This window comes from Oncorhynchus kisutch, linkage group LG16 (assembly GCF_002021735.2).
Source record: "Oncorhynchus kisutch isolate 150728-3 linkage group LG16, Okis_V2, whole genome shotgun sequence".
Taxonomy (NCBI): Eukaryota; Metazoa; Chordata; class Actinopteri; order Salmoniformes; family Salmonidae; genus Oncorhynchus; species Oncorhynchus kisutch.
Window position 1 is genome coordinate 11,773,457 of NC_034189.2, and position 18,218 is coordinate 11,791,674.

Genomic DNA, 18,218 nt, shown 5'->3' on the forward strand with positions numbered 1-18,218 from the left:
AAAACTCCATTCCCCTTGAGCAGGATGACATTTCAAGTGTTTTTTTTCTCCAAAAGCTCTTACACTAAAAGGGCATTATCATAATTTTCACAATTTCTGTGTAATTATGAGCTCAAAGTGTGGAAATATAAAAAAAACTGGAAATATCATTTTTGACTTCACTGACCCTTTAAGTATTTTTTCTCCAATTTATGCTTTGACTCAGTTAACAGAATATGAACTTTTAAAAGTGAGATTTTCATCGGACAACTACTTTAACTTCATTTGTACCAATCCTTTTGGTGCCAATTTAGTCAAGATAATAGTTGTTTAAAAACATTTGCAATTTATTTTGGTAGAATCCTTCTCTCAATGTTTTCATCAATGTACTATCATGAGATGTCTTGAGTTACCTGCATTTCGAAAACAGATTTGCATTATTAATAAGATAATGCATAGATCCGTGAGATTTACTGTAGACTTTCATTTGATATGACTAGTGTTGGGCTTGGCTTACAAGTTAAATACACAAAATGATTTATTGGTTTCCAAATGACATCTCATGTCAGCCTTCTGTGGACACGCTGAACATCCCATTAGTTCTCTGAGATACATAGGAACGTAGAAATGTTCAACATGTCCCGCAGGAGAGGGGACATTGGGGGAGGGGACATTGGGGGAGGGGACATTGGGGGAGGGGACATTGGGGGAAGGGACATTGGGGGAGGGGATGGGGACATTGGGGGAGGGGACATTGGGGGGAGGGGACATTGGGGGAAGGGACATTGGGGGAGGGGACATTGGGGGAGGGGACATTGGGGGGAGGGGACATTGGGGGAAGGGACATTGGGGGAGGGGACATTGGGGGAGGGTACTTAGGGAAGAAACTTTCTGGATCCACAGGCTCAACACATTGTCTCCTCTTGGCCTTAATGAGGAGTTTGACTTGAATAGTTTCAATAAGTCCAAATAGTGGTTTATTTATATACTAGTTGAATATATATGTGTATGTATATTACTATAAATACTGATCACATTCTCTGTGTATGATCATATATTTTGATACATTGAATGTTAACATTGTGAAACTATGTTATACATGTCTTTTCCTCATGTTTCAGGAAGTGATGTCACTGAGTACTGCCCCTATATATAGGACCTTCCACCCCCACCTGGGATATGGATGCCTGATGAAGACCTAAGGGTCAATAAGTTGTAAATAAATATCACCTGGGAGCATGAGCAGCAGTGTGCGGCGTTTTCCAGCCTACTCCGCTTTCCAATGATTTTGAATCTGAAATACCTCTCCTCTCCTCTCCTCTCCTCTCCTCTCCTCTCCTCTCCTCTCCTCTCCTCTCCTCTCCTCTCCTCTCCTCTCCTCTCCTCTCCTCTCCTCTCCTCTCCTCTCCTCTCCTCTCCTCTTCCACCCAACCACCCCTTCCCCTCCAGCCGGCGTCTAAGAGGCAGGTGTGTGAGGAGGATGAGACCTCCTCAGTAGGAATCAATAGGGGTGTAGACCCGTCCCCCTCCCCATCACCCTGTGGGTCAGATCGCCCTCTGGTGGTGTGGAGTAGTACCTCTCTAGGACCCCCCGTGGCCGAGAAACCCCGCTGGCACCTGGGACAACGGACACCCGCTCACCTACTGCCCCCCGACGTCACAGGTGGGCAATAGTGTGGAAGTAGTGTGTGGGGGTAGTGTGTGTGTGTGGGGGGGGAGACTAGCTTGGTAAGGTTGGCTGTGATAGACTAGCTTGGTAAGGTTAGATGTAATAGACTAGCTTGGTAAGGTTAGATGTAATAGACTAGCTTGGTAAGGTTAGATGTAATAGACTAGCTTGGTAAGGTTAGCTGTGATAGACTAGCTTGGTAAGGTTAGCTGTGATAGACTAGCTTGGTAAGGTTAGATGTAATAGACTAGCTTGGTAAGGTTAGATGTAATAGACTAGCTTGGTAAGGTTAGCTGTGATAGACTAGCTTGGTAAGGTTAGCTGTGATAGACTAGCTTTGTAAGGTTAGCTGTGATAGACTAGTTTGGTAAGATTATGTGTGATAGATAGACTAGCTTGGTACGGTGTGATAGACTAGCTTGGTAAGGTTAGGTGTGTTAGACTAGCTTGGTAAGGTTAGGTGTGATAGACTAGCTTGGTAAGGATAGCTGTGGTAGACTAGCTTGGTAAGGTTATGTGTGATAGACTAACTTGGTAAGGTTAGCTGTGGTAGACTAGCTTGGCAAGGTTAGGTGTGATAGATAGACTAGCTTGGCAAGGTTAGGTGTGATAGATAGACTAGCTTGGTAAGGTTAGGTGTGATAGATAGACTAGCTTGGTACGGTTAGGTGTGATAGATAGTCTAGCTTGGTAAGGTTAGGTGTGATAGATAGACTAGCTTGGTAAGGTTAGATGTAATAGACTAGCTTGGTAAGGTTAGATGTAATAGACTAGCTTGGTAAGGTTAGCTGTGATAGACTAGCTTGGTAAGGTTAGCTGTGATAGACTAGCTTGGTAAGGTTAGATGTAATAGACTAGCTTGGTAAGGTTAGATGTAATAGACTAGCTTGGTAAGGTTAGATGTAATAGACTAGCTTGGTAAGGTTAGCTGTGATAGACTAGCTTGGTAAGGTTAGCTGTGATAGACTAGCTTGGTAAGGTTAGATGTAATAGACTAGCTTTGTAAGGTTAGCTGTGATAGACTAGCTTGGTAAGATTATGTGTGATAGATAGACTAGCTTGGTACGGTGTGATAGACTAGCTTGGTAAGGTTAGGTGTGTTAGACTAGCTTGGTAAGGTTAGGTGTGATAGACTAGCTTGGCAAGGTTAGGTGTGATAGATAGACTAGCTTGGTACGGTTAGGTGTGATAGATAGACTAGCTTGGTAAGGTTAGGTGTGATAGATAGACTAGCTTGGTAAGGTTAGATGTAATAGACAAGCTTGGTAAGGTTAGATGTAATAGACTAGCTTGGTAAGGTTAGCTGTGATAGACTAGCTTGGTAAGGTTAGCTGTGATAGACTAGCTTTGTAAGGTTAGCTGTGATAGACTAGCTTGGTAAGATTATGTGTGATAGATAGACTAGCTTGGTACGGTGTGATAGACTAGCTTGGTAAGGTTAGGTGTGTTAGACTAGCTTGGTAAGGTTAGGTGTGATAGACTAGCTTGGTAAGGATAGCTGTGGTAGACTAGCTTGGTAAGGTTATGTGTGATAGACTAGCTTGGTAAGGTTAGCTGTGGTAGACTAGCTTGGCAAGGTTAGGTGTGATAGATAGACTAGCTTGGTAAGGTTAGGTGTGATAGATAGACTAGCTTGGTAAGGTTAGGTGTGATAGATAGACTAGCTTGGCAAGGTTAGGTGTGATAGATAGACTAGCTTGGTAAGGTTAGGTGTGATAGATAGACTAGCTTGGTACGGTTAGGTGTGATAGATAGACTAGCTTGGTAAGGTTAGGTGTGATAGATAGACTAGCTTGGCAAGGTTTGGTGTGATAGATAGACTAGCTTGGTAAGGCTAGGTGTGATAGATAGACTAGCTTGGTACGGTTAGGTGTGATAGATAGACTAGCTTGGTAAGGTTAGGTGTGATAGATAGACTAGCTTGGTAAGGTTAGGTGTGATAGATAGACTAGCTTGGTAAGGTTAGGTGTGATAGATAGACTAGCTTGGCAAGGTTAGGTGTGATAGATAGACTAGCTTGGCAAGGTTAGGTGTGATAGATAGACTAGCTTGGTAAGGTTAGGTGTGATAGACTAGCTTGGTAAGGTTAGGTGTGATAGACTAGCTTGGTAAGGTTAGGTGTGATAGACTAGCTTGGCAAGGTTAGGTGTAATAGATAGACTAGCTTGGTAAGGTTAGGTGTAATAGATAGACTAGCTTGGCAAGGTTAGGTGTAATAGATAGACTAGCTTGGTAAGGTTAGGTGTGGAAGATAGACTAGCTTGGTAAGGTTAGGTGTGATAGACTAGCTTGGTAAGGTTAGGTGTGATAGACTTGCTTGGTAAGGTTAGGTGTGATAGGTGTGATTACTGCTACACCATCTCACTCTCTCTATCACTCCCTCCCTCGCTCTCTCTGTCCCTTCCTCAGTCACTCAGTCAGTCACTCACTCTCTCTCTCTCTCTTTTTCTCTCTCTCACCCTCTCGCTATGCCTCACTCACTATCGCTCTCTTTATCTGTCACTCTCTCTCTCTGCCATCAGCTCACCATTGCCCTAACGATAGAACAGGTAGCTGTTGCCATGGCAACACTCTTTTCTTCCTTCTCTCCCTCCTCTCATCAACCCCTCTCTCTGAAAAAAGCTGCAGAGAGAGGGAAAGAGAGACGGAAAGAGAGAGACGGAAAGAGAGAGACGGAAAGAGAGAGGGGGAGAGAGAGAGAAACAGAGGTAGTGATGGGGAGAGAGAGGGAAAGAGAGACGGAAAGAGAGAGGGGGAGAGAGAGAGAAACAGAGGTAGGGATGGGGAGAGAGAGGGAAAACAAACTGAAATGCTGGTCCATGTTGACTCCAATGCTTCCCACAGTTGTGTCTTAGTTAGTTGGATGTCCTTTGGGCGGTGGACCATCCTTGATACACACAGGAAACTGTTGAGCATGAAATTCACAGCAGTGTTACAGTTCTTGACACAAACCGGTGTGACTGGCACCTACTACCATACGTTCGAAGGCACTTCAATATTTTGTCTTGTCCATTCATCCTCACATACACAATCCATGTCTCAATTGTCTCATGGCATAAAAATCATTATTTGTAGCTCTTCAGGACCCGCCCATTTTTTTCCCAATTTTCACCTAAAATGACATACCCAAATCTATCTGCCTGTAGCTCAGGACCTGACGCAAGGATATGCATATTCATGATACCATTTGAAAAATCTGGTAAAAGATAATACAAAGAAAAAAAGGTTTGTCTTTTTTTGTACCATCATATTTGAAGATGCAAAAGAAAGGCCATAAAGTATTATTCCAGCCCAGGTGCAATTTAGATTTCGGCCACTAGATGGCAGCAGTGTGTGTGCAAAGGTTTAGACTGAGCCAATGAACCATTGCAGTTCTGTTCAAAATGTTGTATCAAGACTACCCAAAAGTACCTAATTGGTCTATTATTAAATGTTCAAGTTCATAACTGTGCACTCTCCTCAAACAATAGCATGGTATTATTTCACTGTCATAGCTACTGGTAATTGGACAGTGCAGTTAGATTAACAAGAATTTCTGCCAATATCAGATACATCTATGTCCTAGGACATGTTCTTGTTACTTACTTAGCTACGTCCTGCGGGGGACCCACCGATCCTGTAGAGGAACCTGTCTCCTCCCCTTCATTAAAGTGGATTTAACAAGTGACATCAATAAGAGATCATAGCTTTCACCTGGATTCACCTGGTCAATCTGTAATGGAAAGAGCAGGTGTCCTTAATGTTTTGTACACTCAGTGTAGAACGTAATGGCCCATTGGCCACAGAGACCAAGTCAACGTCTACTCCACATTGGTTCAACGTCATTTAATTGAAATGACGTGGAAACAACGTTGATTCAACCAGTGTGTGCCCAGTGGGGAGTTACCCCAGGTCTTTTCTCAGGAGACGTCTCTTAAACTTCAGATAAGATTTTCGTATTAAAGTAGGCAAGCCCAGGAAAATGTTATTCTGATGATAAGTGATCCCTAACAACCTTAAATACTTTCTGGTTTTATCCATGGATAACTCGACAGTCTCTCCCCCTCTCCTCCTTCTCTCCCTAGGTGAGGGTAAAGTCCTGGACGTAGACCTTCTCCAGGGCTCCTGTTCCCCCTCTCTGTCCCTGGGCTGCGGCGTCACCGATCAGCCCCGGTCTCTGGAGCCCGTCTCAGACACCCCTGTCCAGCACCTTACCCTGAGGAAGACCCACAGTGACCTGGACCCCAGCCTCAGCCTTCCCCAGTCCCCCTGGACTCCACCTCCTACCCTGGGCACCATGGACCACTCTGCTACCCTTCTCTGCTCCAACTCCCCGTCTCAGTCCTGGAACGGCCCTAAAGGCTCTACCTTCTCTCCTGGAGTCTGGAGTGAGGCCTATAGTTATAATTTAGCTCCCAATCCACTAGGGAAGGGACCGGCGACCATGCCCAAAACAGTGGGGATGGTTGGGGGGGTAGGGGGGCAGGGTGGAGGGTTGATGTGCCCCTCTCAGACCAGTTTGGGACTCTCCGGAAGCTCGGGGTCGCAGTCTCACTCTAGTTCGTTCACGTCGATATCGGAGTCGTCCTGCCTCAGGCACCCGGTAACCATGGTTATGATGACGGGGAGGAGGAGCGAGACAGAGGGCGCGGTGGCTAGCCCCGCAGGGGGACAGACGGGGTCAGAAAGAGGGGTGGGAGGAGGAGAAAGGAGGGAGAGGTCAGCACATTCCATCGCTGCGGCCAACGCATTCAAGTTCCGCGAGCGCTCTCTCTCCACGCCGACAGACTCCGGTTCGTTCTGCTCCACAGATAACGTCAGTGGCGGGATGTACAGTGTCACTGGGGTAACAGGAGCCGGTAACGGGACGAACGGAGGTGTTCCAACAGAAATGCACAGCCACCACCACTATCAGCTCCGTGGTGAGAGGGGGGAGAGCTATGCCCTCCTGTATCCCAGCGGGAGCTCTGAGGACGGTAGCGCCAGCGTCGACAACATCTCCATAACCGACGGCAACTTCCCCCAGGACGGTCGCCTACGGTTACGCTCTCGCTCTATTTCACTAAAGAAGTACAAACACAAACCCCCTCCGCCCGTCCGGAGCGTCTCGCTCATGAAGAATTTAGGGGACGCCGATGGGCATGTGCACGGCCGTGACAGGGGTCACTACAGGGAAGGACGCCCCAAATCCCTCCACATCCCACGGGAACACCTCCAGGACTTCCAGCCAAACTTTCTCCTACCCTCCTCCTCCTGCCTCTCCAAGCCTGATCTGGAGGATCCCGAGCTGGGCTACAGCGGGATGGACGGGCCCCCTGGCCTGGAGGTCCAGGGACCCAACAACACAGAGCAGTCCTCCCCAGCCCACTGGCAGCTGGGGGAGTGGAAGTCTTCTGATCCATACCAGTCATGGTCTGGGTCTAGCACCGCCACAGGGACTACTGTCGTAGACTGTATGAAGGTAAGACTAGTCTAGGCACTTAGGGCCACATCCAGACTTGAGATAAGTTGTTTTAACATGGATTTAAGTAAAACGTTTCACTAAAGTGCATGTTCTGTTGACTTAAGTTCCTTTTAAGTTAAGTTAAGTCTGAATAGGGCCCTAAGTACTTTTCTACTTGTGTAAAGCCACAGGGGTTTGTGTGTTGTATGTATTGTGTCATGCAGGGCTCTCTCTTCCTGGAGATCTACAGTCCAACCCCATTTTAACAGTCTGATTCAGCTAACAGTCTTGGTGAGATCTCCAGGAGGAGGGTTGGATAGCGCTGGTGTAATGTAGGATTTTTGCTGATGTACGACGAGGAAGATTATGTTTTTAACCATACATGGCTAATACATTTTTTATCTTATCTAATCTAATCCAAGGTTCGAGGCAGTTCAGAGTCTCTCCTGGATTCCCCGTCTACCTCCCGAGCCTCCTCTCCCTCCCTCCTCTCCATCGAGTCGACCAAAGCCTCCTCCCCCTTCAAGCCTCCAGGACTCATGTCCCCTTCCAGCGGCTACTCTAGCCAATCAGAGACACCCACGCCCATCACCCCCTCCAATCAGGTCGCAGGAACAACAACAGGGCCCGCCTCCACATTTGGGTGTAAGATGCGCCCCAAAATCCCCGAGAGGAAGTCTTCACTGCCGGTGACCTCGCCGCGTGACCCAGCCGCCCGGTCGAGGCTTTCCTTCGAGATGCCGGTTAATGCTCATCTAGACTTGTCCTCCATCAAACCGAAACAGAAAGCCAGCAGGCGTCATTCTGACACATCCACTGCAGCCAAGCCCGGTAAACTGAGTTCCGGCAGTCAATCATCTCTCCCCGTGGTGACCACGAACGAGCTCCGGAACATCCGCCTGCGTTCCGTCTCCCGTACTGACCTGGAGGACTTCCCAGACGGAGCCTCTGATGATATTATCGAGGAGGAGCAGGGTCTTGACCTTTCCCCCCCTGGTGTCAACTCCCTCGGGCCCCTCGTTGCCTCCAAACCCAAGCCTCCGGTCGCGGTGAAACCGCCGTTACCCAAACGGCCCTTCAACCTCCTTCTCAAGTGCCCCTCCTCCTCTTCTCCCGTTGATTCCGAATCCTCCCCTGCCTCCCCCATTGACCCTCCCCGGCCCATGCCCAACCCCAGCATTTACATGGTGGTAGGTAGGAAGCCCAAGCTGAAGAAAGCCCTCCCTCACACCCCCACCAGCCCTTGTGGACCCCTGGACCAAACCCAAACCTTCCATCTCCATCACCCCCAGGGTCTTTACAATCTCCCCTCCTTCCCCCACATCCAGTCCCTGTACGACCTCCCTCCTCTGCCCCTGCCCCAGCCACTGCTGGAGGACCCCGCCTTGGAGCCGGAGTTCGACCCAGACTTGGAGCTCCATCTTGGGCTTGAGGGTGGATGGTCGCTTCCCTCTCCCTGTAGTAACCTAGAGGTGATGGAGACTCAGGATAAGAGCAGGACCCTCCCCAGCAGGATGACCATCTCCTGTCTGGCCGAACTGGACAAGAAGAAACCCAAGGTAGGCCCAAGTCTGTCTGTCTGTCTCTCTCTTTTTCTCTCTGTCTGTCTCTCTCTCATATTTTATTCTGTTTCTCTCTCTTTCTCCATCAGTGGCGGTCAGTGCCGTTTAAGATGAGGGAGGACAAAAAATGTTTTCATGAGCTTGGCCATATTTTTATTACAGCATATTGGATGACTCTCATTCATATTCCATTCATCCAGTTCAAGCTAGCCTATGAATGAAAGTTTACAACGTAGGTGCACACAGTTCGAGAGACAAATTTGAGGTGACACATGGACAGACAGTGACATTTAATACCGCCTTGCACACTCTTGCCTGTATCTAGCTAATATAGGGTGTAATCATTAGTCTAACATTTGCAATCAAGAGTTTCTATTGGACAAATTCAGGTATGTTCATTCCCGTTTTTTTCCGTTTAAGAAACATTTTTTCAACAAAATCGCGAATTAATACACCCCTGATCACGCGTAAACACAGTTCACTTTCATAGCAGCCACATTGTATTCCTTCTTTCATCTATGTGCTCTCCTTTCACCTCTTCCCTTCACTTGTGGACTTCAATACACAACACATCTGCTGTATGTGACCAGTCGAAAAACCTTTCCAAGCCAAACTGCTACACACAGCCTACGTTGTCGAAACCATATTAGCTAAAGTAACGTCATAGTCCGCATAGCCACTAAAAGCACCGCGTTAGTAAACCTGCTTCATGCAGTAATGTTACAGTGTACAGTCAGTAAGCAGTTACACCGGTGGCAATAAATTAGTAAAACCAAAAGCTTACCATGATTTGAAAGAGTTCCAGTGTTGTGTTGGAAAGTCCTATCCAGCTAGCTAACATAGCATCCCTATGTTATAGCCAGCTAGCTAACATAGCATCCCTCTGTTATAGCCAGCTAGCTAACATAGCATCCCTCTGTTATAGCCAGCTAGCTAACATAGCATCCCTCTGTTATAGCCAGCTAGCTAACATAGCATCCCTCTGTTTGAGCAGGGTGTTTCAGTAGACTAAACTAGCTAGCTGCATTTGCTTGCTAACTAAGTGAAACTGAAAGTGAAAAAAAATGACAATCTCTCTCTCTATTTCTCCCTTGCCTCTCCTTCATTTTGGAAGAAATGTATTTGTTAAATTTTTTACAACTATTGTCTTTATCTTTGAGTCAACGACTCACCACATGTTATGCACTGCAGTGCTAGCTAGCTGTAGCTTATTCTTTCAGTACGAGATTAATTCTCAAATCCTTTGATTGAGTGGATGACATGTCAGTTTATGCTGCAAGAGCGCTGATAGGTTGGAGGACGTCCTCCGGAAGTTGTCATAATTACAGTGGAAGTCTGTGGAAGGGGTTGTCAATGTCAATGTACCCAGAGGAGGACAGAAGCTATCAGTCCTCCGGCTACACCATGGTGCTACCTTACAGAGTGCTATTCAGGCTACTGTAGACCTTATTTGCAAAACAGTGTGTTTTAATCAATTATTTGGTGACGTGATTATAAACTCAGCAAAAAAATAAACGTCCTCTCACTGTCAACTGTGTTTATTTTCAGCAAACTTAACATGTGTGTCACGAGTCCGACCGAGGGTGTTTCCTTTTCCCGGGCGGGTGGCGCTCGGCGGTCGTCGTCACCGGCCTATTAGCTGCCACTGATTGTTTTTCCTCCCCCTCCTTGTATGTTTAGTGGTAGCACCTGTGTAGGGTTAATTAGTTTGTCTTTATTAGACAGCCGGCCCGCCTGGTTGTTGTGCGGGATTATTTCTATGTAACCTTCGGCTCTGTTGTAGAGGTACGTGTTTTGTGCCTGGTCGAGATTTGTTCCATTGTACATTTTTGATTCCCTGTGTTTGGGAACGTTACTTTTGTGAGCACCCTGTGGTGTGTTAAGCGCTATTAAAAGACGCACAGCATTGAACTCTCTGTTTCCTGCATTTGACTCCACACCCACGACACCCGGAGCATTACAGAATCCCGCACCTATCAAATTGAATGGAGTCAGCAGGAGCAGACGCCAACCCTCTCCCATCGATGGAGGAACGGGTTCTCCACCACACCACCGTCCTCCATTGGATCGGATCCGCGATGGATCAAGTGATGGAGAGAATGGACAGATGGGAGAGGAGTGGTCTCCTCTCTCCACCTTCGGCACCCACGGTTCCGGACTCTCCATCTCCCGACTCCAGCACCCTCCGTCTGACGCTACCGAAGGCTTATGATGGAGCGGCGGCGGGTTACCAGGGGTTTCTGCTTCAGCTGGAGCTATACCTGGCCACCATCAGACCCACTCCCTCAGGAGCAGAGAGGGTGAGTGTCCTCATCTCCTGCCTCACGGGTCGTGCTCTGGAGTGGGCGAACGCAGTCTGGAATGGCCCAGACTCAGCGCGGGAGCACTACCCAGAGTTTTCCCGCCGCTTCCGTGCCGTGTTTGATCACCCTCTAGACGGCCGAGCGGTGGGAGAACGACTATTTCATCTCAGGCAGGAGAGGAAGAGCGCCCAGGATTACGCGCTGGAGTTCCGGACCTTGGCAGCCGGATCTGGGTGGAACGACAGGGCCCTCATGGACCACTACAGGTGTAGTCTCCGAGAGGACGTCCGCCGGGAGTTAGCGTGTCGGGACACCACTCTGTCACTGGATCAGCTGATTGACATGTCCATTCGACTGGATAATCTGCTGGCTGCCCGCGGGCGTTCAGAGAGGGTCCTGTGCGTTCCACCACCCAGCCCCTCCGCTCCCATTCCGATGGAGTTGGGAGGGGCTGCGCCGAGGGGTACCGGAGGAGGAGGCCTTCCCTGCACCAACTGTGGTCGGAGAGGACACACGTCTGATCGGTGCTGGGGGGGTCCGTCTGGGAGTAGAGATGGCAGGCGGAACGCTTCTCGGTCACCCCAGGTGAGTCAGCATCAAACTCACCCAGAACCCCTTGTTGGCCACATGTTTGTCTTAACCTTTTTCGCTAGTCGATTCAGGCGCAGCTGGGAACTTTACGGATCGCGGACTCGCCCTTAAGTTAGGGGTTCCGCTGGTGCCGATAGATTCTCCCTTCCCCGTGCACTCCCTAGATAGCCGGCCATTAGGGTCAGGGATGGTCAGGGAGACCACGGTCCCACTGGACATGGTGACGCAGGGGAATCATAGGGAGCGTATCAGTTTCTTTATTATTGATTCGCCTGCGTTTCCAGTGGTGCTGGGGACTCCCTGGTTGGCCCGGCACAATCCTAAAATTTCGTGGAGACAGGGGGTTCTCCAGGGGTGGTCAGAGGAGTGTTCTGGAAGGTGTTTGGGAGTTTCCATCGGTGCCACGTCGGTGGAGAGTCCAGACCAGGGTTCCACGGTGTGCATTCCCCCCGAGTATGCCGATTTGGCAATCGCTTTCAGTAAAGTGAAAGAGACTAAATTACCACCTTATCGACCGGGAAGGGATTGTACGATAGATCTCCAGGTAGACGCTGCGCTTCCCAAGAGTCACGTGGTACACTCCTGTCCCAGGAGGAGCGCGTATAGTCTGGTGCGTATTCGGAAGGGAGACGAGTGGAAAACCGCATTTAGTACTACATCAGGCCACTATGAGTACCTCGTCATGCCGTATGGGTAAAAAAATGCTCAGCCATTTTTCAATCCTTTGTAGACGAGATTCTCAGGGACCTGTGCGGGCAGGGAGTGGTTGTTTATATCGATGACATTCTGATCTACTCGGCCACTCACACCGCGCATGTGTCTCTGGTGCGCAAAGTGCTTGGTAGACTGCTGGAGCATGACCTATACGTCAAGGCTGAGAAATGCGTGTTCTCTAAACGAGCCGTCTCTTTTCTGGGATATCGCATTTCCACCTCGGGGGTAGTGATGGAGGGTGACCGCATTAGTGCCGTGCGTAATTGGCCGACTCCGACCACGGTAAAGGAGGTGCAGCGGTTTTTGGGTTTAGCCAACTACTACCGGAGGTTTATCCGGGGTTTTGGCCAGGTAGCGGCTCCCATTACCTCACTGCTGAAGGGGGGCCCGGTGCGTTTGCAGTGGTCAGCAGAGGCGGACGGAGCATTCAACAAGTTGAAGGCGCTGTTCACTGATGCGCCCGTGTTGGCGCATCCGGACCCCTCTCTAGCATTCATAGTGGAGGTGGACGCGTCCGAGGCTGGGGTGGGTGCCGTGCTATCACAGCGCTCGGGTACGCCACCAAAACTCCGCCCCTGCGCTTTCTTCTCAAGGAAGCTCAGCCCAGCGGAGCGTAACTATGATGTGGGGGACCGGGAGTTGCTAGCGGGTGGTTAAGGCTCTGAAGGTGTGGAGACACTGGCTTGAGGGGGCTAAGCACCCCTTTCTCATCTGGACCGACCACCAGATTCTGGAGTATATTCGGGCAGCTAGGAGACTTAACCCACGTCAGGCAAGGTGGGCCATCTTCTTCACCCGGTTCCGGTTTACTTTGTCTTATAGACCGGGCTCCCAGAACGTAAAGGCTGACGCACTGTCTCGCCTTTACGACACGGAGAATGGGTCCACCGAACCAACTCCCATCCTTCCCGCCTCAAAGTTGGTAGCCCCAGTGGTATGGGAGGTGGACTCGGACATTGAGCGGGCGTTACGGGCTGAACCCGCACCTCCTCAGTGTCCAGCGGGGCGAAGGTACGTGCCGCTTGGTGTTCGGGACAAACTGATTCGGTGGGCTCACGTCCTACCCTCCTCGGGTCACCCTGGGGTGACGAGGACAGTGGGGAGCCTTCGGGGGAGGTATTGGTGGCCTACGTTGGCTAAGGACGTTAAGGGTTATGTCTCCTCCTGTTCAGTGTGCGCTCAGAGTAAGGCTCCTAGGCACCTTCCTAGAGGGAAGCTACAACCCCTCCCCGTTCCACAGCGGCCATGGTCACATCTGTCCATAGATTTCCTGACCGATCTTCCGCCGTCTCAGGGGAACACCACGGTTCTAGTGATTGTGGATCGGTTCTCTAAGTCCTGCCGTCTCCTCCCGTTGCCTGGTATCCCTACAGCCCTACAGACTGCGGAGGCGTTATTCACCCATGTCTTTCGGCACTACGGGGTGCCGGAGGACATCGTTTCTGATCGGGGCCCCCAATTCACGTCTAGGGTATGGAGAGCGTTCATGGAACGCTTGGGGGTCTCCGTCAGCCTGACCTCCGGTTATCACCCAGAGAGTAATGGGCAGGTGGAGAGAGTGAACCAGGAGGTGGGTAGGTTTCTGCGGTCGTATTGCCAGGATCGGCCAGGGGAGTGGGCACGATACATTCCCTGGGCTGAAATGGCTCAGAACTCACTACGCCAATCCTCTACTAACGTGTCCCCTTTTCAGTGTGTGTTGGGGTACCAGCCGGTCCTGGGACCATGGCATCCGAGCCAGACCGAGGCTCCTGCGGTGGAGGAATGGGTACAGCGCTCCAAGGAGACCTGGAGGGCCGTCCAGGACTCTCTACGACAAGCGAGTGGACGGCAGAAGAGGAGTGCTGACCGCCACCGCAGTGAGGCCCCCGTGTTTGTACCGGGGGACAGGGTCTGGCTCTCGACCCGAAACCTACCTCTCCGCTTGCCCTGCCGGAAGCTGGGTCCGCAGTGTGTAGGGCCCTTTAAAGTCCTGAGGAGAATAAACGAGGTGTGTTATCGATTACAACTCCCTTCCTATTATCGTATTAACCCCTCGTTTCATGTGTCTCTCCTCAGGCCGGTGGTGGCTGGTCCCCTGCAGGACAGTGAGGTACCGGAGGTCCCTCCCCCCCTCTGGACATCGAGGGGACCCCGGCGTACACGATCTGGGCCATTCTGGACTCAAGGCGCCGGGTGAGGGGCCTGCAGTACCTCGTGGACTGGGAGGGGTACGGTCCGGAGGAGAGGTGCTGGGTACCGGTGGGGGACATCTTGGATCCCTCCATGTTGAGGGATTTCCATCGCCTCCATCCGGATCGCCCTGCACCTCGTCCTCCGGGGCGACCTCGAGGCCGGTGTCGGCGCGCTGCAGGAGCCGCGCGTCAGGGGGGGGTACTGTCACGAGTCCGACCGAGGGTGTTTCCTTTTCCCGGGCGGGTGGCGCTCGGCGGTCGTCGTCACCGGCCTATTAGCTCCCACTGATTGTTTTTCCTCCCCCTCCTTGTATGTTTAGTGGTAGCACCTGTGTAGGGTTAATTAGTTTGTCTTTATTAGACAGCCGGCCCGCCTGGTTGTTGTGCGGGATTATTTCTATGTAACCTTCGGCTCTGTTGTAGAGGTACGTGTTTTGTGCCTGGTCGAGATTTGTTCCATTGTACATTTTTGATTCCCTGTGTTTGGGAACGTTACTTTTGTGAGCACCCTGTGGTGTGTTAAGCGCTATTAAAAGACGCACAGCATTGAACTCTCTGTTTCCTGCATTTGACTCCACACCCACGACACCCGGAGCATTACAATGTGTAAATATTTGTATGAACATAACAAGATTAAACAACTGAGACATAAGCCGAACAAGTTCCAGAGACATGTGACTAACAGAAATTGAATAATCTGTCCCTGAACAAAGGGACAGATGATCAAAATCAAAAGTAACAGTCAGTATCAAATCAAATCAAATGTATTTATATAGCCCTTCGTACATCAGCTGATATCTCAACGTGCTGTACAGAAACCCAGCCTAAAACCCCAAACAGCAAGCAATGCAGGTGTAGAAGCACGGTGGCTAGGAAAAACTCCCTAGAAAGGTGGCCACCAGCTGCATTAAGTACTGCAGTGCATCTCCTCCTCATGGACTGCACCAGATTTGCCAGTTCTTGCTGTGAGATGTTACCCCACTCTTCCACCAAGGCACCTGCAAGTTCCCTGACATGTCTGGGGGGAATGCCCCTAGCCCTCATCCTCCGATCCAACAGGTCCCAGACGTGCTCAATGGGATTGAGATCCGGGCTCTTCTCTGGCCATGGCAGAACACTGACATTCCTGTCTTGCAGGAAATCACACAAAGAATGAGCAGTTTGGCTGGTGGCATTGTCATGCTGGAGGGTCATGTCAGGATGAGGCTGCAGGAAGGGTACCACATGAGGGAAGAGGATGTCTTCCCTGTAACGCACAGCGTTGAGATTGCTTGCAATGACAACAAGCTCAGTCCGATGATGCTGTGACACACCGCCCCAGACCATGATGGACCCTCCAAATCGATCCCGCTCCAGAGTACAGGCCTCGGTGTAACGCTCATTCCTTTGACGATAAATGCGAATCCGACCATCACTCCTGGTAAGACAAAACCGCTAATCGTCAGTGAAGAGCACTTTTTGCCGGTCCTGTCTGGTCCAGCGACGGTGGGTTTGTGCCCATAGGCGACGTTGTTGCCGGTGATGTCTGGTGAGGACTTGCCTTACAACAGGCCTACAAGTCCTCAGTCCAGCCTCTCTCAGCCTATTGTGGACAGTCTGAGCACTGATGGAGGGATTGTGCGTTCCTGGTGTAACTCTGGCAGTTGTTGTTGCCATCCTGTACCTGTCCCGCAGTGATGTTCGGATGTACCGATCCTGTGTCTGCCACTGCTAGGATGATCAGCTGTCTGTCCTGTCTCCCTGTAGTAGGCGTCTCACAGTACGGACCATGCAATGTATTGCCCTGGCCACATCTGCAGTCCTCATGCCTCCTTGCATCATGCCGAAGGCACATTCACACAGATGAGCAGGGACCCTGGGCATCTTTCTTTCGGTGTTTTTAAGAGTCAGTAGAAAGGCCTCTTTAGTGTCCTAAGTTTTCATAACTGTAACTGTGACCTTAATTGCCTACCGTCTGTAAGCTGTTAGTGTCTTAACGACTGTTCTACATGTGCATGTTCATTAATTGTTTATGGTTCATTGAACAAACATGGGAAACAGTGTTGAAACACTTTACAATTTTTACAAATTATCTTTAAAAGACAAATGTTTGACCATTTACATTTTTATTAAATTCACTGAGGAGGATGGTACTCCCATTCCTCCTCTGAGGAGCCTCCACTGCTTTCCATATAATCTACATCTATTACCTGTATGTACTTTGACTACTTCCTGCTACAAAATAAATACTTTGACTACTTCCTGCTACAAACCAAATTGTCCTTTAGTTATCATCATTTCTGAATCTCTCCTCAAGGTTCCTCCACCAGTTCCCAAGAAGCCCAACAGTCTCCTTCTTCCCTCCAACTCCACCACGGTGCATTCCAACGGTACCACCGACAGACAGGGAACACAGATGGACGGCCCAACCGCTCTCCGCTCTCCTGTTGGAGCGTCCCCACCTGAGGAGATTCCCGGTAAAGAGGAAAAACAGGAAAACCACCTGGGAACAGATGAGGAGAGCTCAATGGAGTCTTCATTACAGTCTTCATTGCAGGATTGTTCTCTTACAGACCTGGAGGAGAGGATGGCCACTGTAGAGATAGGGACAGGTATGTGTATAATGACAGGGAATTAATTAATGACAATTTATTGAGATGGAATTCAGATCCTGCCAGACTAAGCAAATGTGTTACAGTTGAAAACTACAGTTTCTGATTCTCTTCAGTTGTTAGTTGATGTGTAAGTGGTTGCCATAGCAATAAATAAAAAACATAACTACCAATACTGTTTTTATTCATTGTTAATTGTTTATCTTAATTTATTGACTGGTATTCATTAATAGAAATGTTTCTTGTCGTAGAGAGGAACTGACCAATCCTATTGTCTCCAGGTGATGATTCAGTGGAGGAGAACGTTGAGCAGAATAGTTTGGACTTTAGTGGTAAAACGGAACTCCACATCACAGAGGAAACGGATGATGATGTCGGTGGACACACACTCAGCACACACAACATGGAGGATCTCTTCACCAAAATACACAGGTACGCCAACAAACATACATTTATTTGGGAAACGGTTAAAAATGGTATTTAACATTCAAAGAAACAAATAACAATAATATGTACTGTGGGTTTTCCAGTATGTATGAAACATATTAACTACGCATATTAACTACGCATATTAACTACGCATATTAACTACGCATATTAACTATGCATATTAACTATGCATATTAACTACGCATATTAACTACGCATATTAACTACGCATATTAACTACGCATGCATATTAACTATGCATTCATATTAACTATGCATGCATATTAACTACGCATGTTAACTACGCATGTTAACTACGCATGTTAACTACGCATATTAACTACGCATATTAACTACGCATGTTAACTACGCATATTAACTACGCATATTAACTACGCATGTTAACTACGCATGTTAACTACGCATGTTAACTACGCATATTAACTACGCATATTAACTATGCATGTTAACTACGCATGTTAACTACGCATATTAACTACGCATATTAACTACGTATGCATATTAACTATGCATTCATATTAACTATGCATATTAACTACGCATATTAACTACGCATATTAACTACGCATGTTAACTACGCATGTTAACTACGCATGTTAACTACGCATATTAACCATGCATATTAACTATGCATATTAACTACGCATATTAACTACGCATGCTAACTACGCATGTTAACTACGCATGTTAACTACGCATATTAACTACGCATATTAACTATGCATGTTAACGACGCATGTTAACTACGCATATTAACTACGCA

The 18,218-nt window shown here is 48.8% G+C and overlaps 1 protein-coding gene across 2 annotated transcripts in view; it reads left to right on the forward strand.

The window, feature by feature from the left end:
- Positions 1-18,218, forward strand: part of LOC109906183 (NHS-like protein 2) — a 137,759-nt gene that overhangs the window by 114,446 nt on the left and 5,095 nt on the right. For both annotated transcript variants that reach the window (XM_031791792.1, XM_031791793.1), the window contains exons 4-8: positions 1,429-1,642; positions 5,713-7,088; positions 7,493-8,629; positions 16,711-17,005; positions 17,287-17,437. In XM_031791792.1, the coding sequence (XP_031647652.1) occupies positions 1,429-1,642; positions 5,713-7,088; positions 7,493-8,629; positions 16,711-17,005; positions 17,287-17,437 (3,173 nt within the window). The remainder of the gene's footprint in view (positions 1-1,428; positions 1,643-5,712; positions 7,089-7,492; positions 8,630-16,710; positions 17,006-17,286; positions 17,438-18,218) is intronic.